The sequence below is a fragment of the Gossypium arboreum genome, chromosome 2, assembly GCF_025698485.1.
Source record: "Gossypium arboreum isolate Shixiya-1 chromosome 2, ASM2569848v2, whole genome shotgun sequence".
In the NCBI taxonomy this organism is placed as follows: Eukaryota; Viridiplantae; Streptophyta; class Magnoliopsida; order Malvales; family Malvaceae; genus Gossypium; species Gossypium arboreum.
In genome coordinates this window covers 26711847-26717118 of record NC_069071.1, presented here as the reverse complement: position 1 = coordinate 26717118, position 5272 = coordinate 26711847, and the positions used below count along the sequence as shown (strand labels likewise).

The window sequence follows — 5272 nt, the reverse complement described above, 5'->3', positions numbered from 1 at the left end:
AAAAGATATAAAAATAAGGATAAAGTGATACCAATATTAAAACAAAATGGATTGATAACGTTTGTTGTAGCCATTTAGAGGTCATAGTGAAAGATAAAATCATGATAATTAATGAATATTGATGTCATATCTTATTTACATTGCTAACCAATAGTCAAGAGATGTATACATATAGCATTTTAACTTTTTTAGTTTCAGTGGCCATAATTAAATCCTGTAATGGAAAAGGGTTAGCCCCGTGACTAATTTTACTCAAAAGAGAGCCACGGGATTTGAATGACCCTTTAATTTCCACTCTCCTTTCATTAAAATCTTACTCAACAATATCCGTGACTAAAAAAGAAAATTTGTGATGATGATTCAGTTTTGGTAACTATTTATAGGTAAACTATTTTGGCATGAAGATGGAGTGAAAGAATTGTAGCCAGTTTGCAAGTTGTAGGAAATTAATGGGCAGCTATTCTATTTATGAGTTGAAAATCAATAGAATTGGGTTGCTGTTGCTGTACTGTTTTCTATGGCTAATGTTTGTTGTTCCATTGAAATGGAGCCTAGAACTTTGAATCAAGGCCAACTCAACCATGCTAGGGTATGTCTCTCTATATATATTTACATTTTTCTCACACCTAATAATAAAATTCCCATTTTTGCTTGTGTAGGAAATGGCTGCAGATGTAGCTCAGAAGATGGACCCAAAGGAAGCTTCAGCCAGTTTCATTGAGGTTCGTTTGTTGAACTAAACCAAGTTATTAATTTGTGAAATTATTAATATATATGGCTTTGCAGGGAATTGGATTGATGACTTCAGGTGGTGAAATAAAGGAAGTGGTGACTGAGCTGACATTGACAGATGATGAAGAAAAAGAAGTTGGAGTTCAAAACATTGTGGAAAGGCCTTGTCAATGTTCATGCAAAATTAACAACATTGAATCTCCAGATCCCGACTTTAGTGTTAAGGAAGGAGCCTGTTAATGCTTTCTTTTTTTTTCTTTTTTTTTTCTTTTATCTCTATTCCCTTTGTAAATATACTACTATTGTTTCTCATTCTGGGGTTAATTAGTAATAAAACAATACAGGTCTCGGGCCTGTTATATTTGGACTCTTAACATAGATTTTTATATCCCTATTATAATATTTTGGGAGAAAATTATCAAACAATCATTCTTTTACTAATTATGTTTTTTTAGGATTTTTAATAAAAGTTTGCTCATAATAAAATTTAAATTATGTTTTAAAATTTTAAAGAAATTCTAAAATAAAATTTTAAGGAGAACATAAAAAAACCCTAAAACTTTCAAAATTTATAATAAAATTTTTAAATTTTATTTGCTAACAACCCCAAATATGAAATTTTTTAAATTAGGTTTATAGGAGAAAGTGGGTGCGTGGAATTCTACATTGATGCTTTATAATTACCAATATATGGAGTTACCTGGAAAACCCTCCGTATGGCAAAACCATAAATTGAAAACATGAAGTGTCCCCTAACTATACTAGAAAAGCAATGGGATCTCTCCGGACCTTTTACCCGATCTAGAAGTTCGATCACCATATAGTCATCAAGTTACCTAGACAAACAACAATTGATGTTTAAACACCAGTTATAAACAAGCAAATAATCTTTTCAACCATTAGTGAATCAATACAAACAAAAATCGACCTTAAAAAGGCCTTAATCACTAATATAAGGCCTACATTTCAAAATTTGCGAGTCAAATCTCAATTCTTAGCCAATTATTGGTACATAGTAACATGCCTCGAGACTTGTCTCACGTAAAGTTAAATTTGACTATTAACTTTGAATGTCTGGAGATATAGGACTTATTTCTCAACCAAACCCTAAAATGTTTGTCCTATCTCGAGACATGTTCATCCTATCTTGAACATACCTGTAGAAAATGCAAAAAAGTGAGTTCTTTGAGTAATGCAAACATGCCTCAAAATACTCCAAACATGTTAGATATATTTTCAAAGTTATACCAATAAATTTAACATATAAAAAATGTCCATATTGTAACAGTTTGTTTTTCAGTGATACGAAAAACTGCAGTTTCAAAATCTCGTATTACGATGATTGAGTCATTAAATATTATTAATTAGTATTTATTAGTCTATTATAGTATTGTATTGAATTTTGATTTGATGAATTTTATCAATCGAACAGTTATTAAAAGTATAAATGGTTCAACTCTAAAGTTAGTGATTTTGGAAAATGAGATATCGGGACCTCATTTCTAGAGTTTGTAAATATTTTTATTAAATATTTATGGAGTTTTTTTATAGGTGAATTGAAGTTTGGATAAGTAATTTTACTTAATTAGTGACTAATTAAGGTATAAGGACTAAATACCAAAAACCATAAAAATTAACCACTATTGGTTTTATTAGTTAAAAAGGTTTTTATGGTGATATTGCAAGGGTTAAAATGACAAATTGACCGCCTTTAACATAATAGTGGACGATAGATGTGCAATTTTGGTGAAATACATTATTAAAATTTAAATAAAATATTATTAAAGGTTAAAATAATAAGAATAAACTAAGGAAAAGGTTGTCATCTTCTCCCTTGAACCATTCACCACGAAATATCACCATTGAAAGAAAAGCTCCAAATTCTTTAAACATTTCGCCCTTTGCCCATTTTTTTGTAAATTTTATGGTTTTGATATTGTTGTAACTTGATTTAGCTAAATCGTGCCTCCATTTTCAAAACTGTTAAAGTTTTAAAATGTTTTCATTTACGGTTTTTTATGTTTAATGTTAGGATTTGAAGCTTAGAAATGTAATAGGACTAATTTGTAAAGTGAAATTTATTAGTTTTGAGTTTAGGGACTAAAATGAAAATATTTTGAAATTGACATGAAATTTTTGTAATTATTGAATTTAGAGGGTTGTACAGGGATGAAATTGAAATGGGAATGAAAACGGGGCTTAAATATGAAAATTATAATAGTTTCAGTTTTGGGGACTGAATTGAATAAAACGCAAAACTTTAAGGGCATCCGAATGATGAAATTGAGCTGATATATGTTTATAATAGGATGAAATAAAAAGGTTGGAATTACAAGAATTGGACCAAATCAGAATTAATCAAGGAAAAAAGTGAATTTGCTTATTAGTCTTTAGAGAGTTAACCGTTTTCTCTTGTTTTTCCAAGTAAGTGCACATAATATGATTGTATTTAAATTGTTTTACATTTGATTTGTGAATTTGTAATTGTTTGATAGTAGTTTGAATTGTTCACAATGTAGTACAATGGGTGAGTCATGGACTAAATCGTAAAGAAATGATAAATTGATGGATAAAATTTAATATGATGAATTTAAATCTGAGAGAAAAATGAATTGATAGTTGGTTATAACTAGTCAAACCATATCAGTATGAAATTGATCGACTGTTTATGGTAAGGACTAAATTGAACTGATTTGAGAATTATTATATATTAATGTAAATGCAGAATTGATTTTTGTATTGAGAATAATATGTTGATATATTGGTATGTATTGATGATTGGCTATTGAACAATATTATTGAACTGAGAAATTGACATATAATGGAAATTGAGTTAGATATAATTGGTATGCCATAGGATAGGAAGAGTTTAGGGTTATTACAACTATGAGTCGATGAGTGCTGGACACACCTAATTGTTAGTTAAACCGATCAGCGTTGGGCACAACTTACTATTTCAAATTTATCCGATATGCACTGGATGTTAAATTTGTGTGATTGGTTGAATCCATATATCCGTTCAAGCCTGAGTCAAGTTAATAGGGATATAAATGTGATATCTGATAAATGATATATATAATTGGATTGTGATGTGATTTGGTAATATAAAGATCATGCAAACTGGATTTACGAGCTGGAGGGTTGTTATGAATTTATGATGAATGAAGCATTGTAATTTGGAAAATGACATGTTGATATTACCGTATAATATGAAACGAATAGAATTATAACGTCAATGATACTAAAACGTTAATATGGTATATTCTTTAGATTGATTAATTGAATCATGTATACATTGGTTTAGGTGGTACTATTGATACTAATACTAGTATTTATAAATTGAAATGTTGATTGAATTATATAAATAATATTGAGTTGTTGATTTCATGCGATCGGTATTAAATCAAATTGAAATTACCGTATAATATGAAACGAATAGAATTATAACGTCAATGATACTAAAACGTTAATATGGTATATTCTTTAGATTGATTAATTGAATCATGTATACATTGGTTTAGGTGGTACTATTGATACTAATACTAGTATTTATAAATTGAAATGTTGATTGAATTATATAAATAATATTGAGTTGTTGATTTCATGCGATCGGTATTAAATCAAATTGAAATTGTTAAAGTTCGAATTACTATAGGATTTTATTATATGATGAACTCACCTTGTTGATTTATGATTGCCATGTTTAGGCAAAATTATCCAGTCGAATAGCTTGTTGTGTTAAATCTTAAAATGAAGTAAGATGTTGTTTAAATATCAATGAACTTACTAAGCATTTGTAGTCCTTACCCTCTTGTTTCCTTTTCCTTGTAGATTTCCAACTTGCAAAACATGTCAGGTAGATCGTTGAGAAGCTCACACTATCATGTTATTGACTTGGTAATCTTTTAACGTTTGAAGCTCGATTTTCTGGCATGTATTTTGAATTGTTACATGTTATGTACATAGGTTGATATGTATAAGTGTTTTACATGATTGATAATGGTCTTAAAGGTGCATATTATGTTTACATGTTTTGTATCTTAATATATATATGAGTGTGCATGGTGATGAAAGCCAATGGTTTGTTTATTCTTGAGAATGGCTAGATGTATAGGTGATTAGTATAGAAAAGAATGGATAGGAAATGTGTGCATGATTTCAATGATATAGAAGGTATAAATGGAGATGTCATTTGTGTACATATATGAGGTACATTTGTAAGTTGATTTGTATAGACTAAAGTGTTCTTGTTGAGGGGTTACTTGATGCCAATATGGTGTGATAATTGGTTTTGGTGGTTGATGTTTAATGAATGTTTTGCATATGTGAGAAGGTGGGGTTACTTAGTCCTAAGAGCATGCTTTTCTAAATCAAACAATAAGTCATACAATAAGTGGAATAAGGTATACCTAAATTTTGGCAGGCTCTACTAGATGCAAAATGTCTCGTTATTTCATATAAGCAGTATCATATAATTCAAGCAATAGTTTTAAGCAAACAAGCAAACACAGAGATTAAAAAGTTTAAAAAATTAAATTGT

General features: G+C 29.2%; 1 protein-coding gene across 1 annotated transcript; it reads left to right on the top strand.

Moving 5' to 3' along the window:
• The first annotated feature begins 375 nt into the window (after positions 1 to 375).
• On the top strand, positions 376 to 1106 carry LOC108466713 (uncharacterized). The gene is made up of 3 exons (XM_017767088.2): positions 376 to 589; positions 660 to 722; positions 787 to 1106. The coding sequence occupies exons 1-3, from the start codon at positions 518 to 520 to the stop codon at positions 970 to 972; spliced, it is 321 nt and encodes a 106-aa protein (XP_017622577.1). The 5' UTR covers positions 376 to 517; the 3' UTR covers positions 973 to 1106.
• Positions 1107 to 5272: the final 4166 nt, after the last annotated feature.

Coding starts and splice junctions, on each gene's coding strand:
- LOC108466713 (XM_017767088.2), top strand. CDS start 518: ATGGCTAATGTTTGTTGTTCCATTGAAATGGAGCCTAGAACTTTGAAT. Junction 590..659: donor GCCAACTCAACCATGCTAGG/GTATGTCTCTCT, acceptor TTGCTTGTGTAG/GAAATGGCTGCAGATGTAGC. Junction 723..786: donor CTTCAGCCAGTTTCATTGAG/GTTCGTTTGTTG, acceptor ATGGCTTTGCAG/GGAATTGGATTGATGACTTC.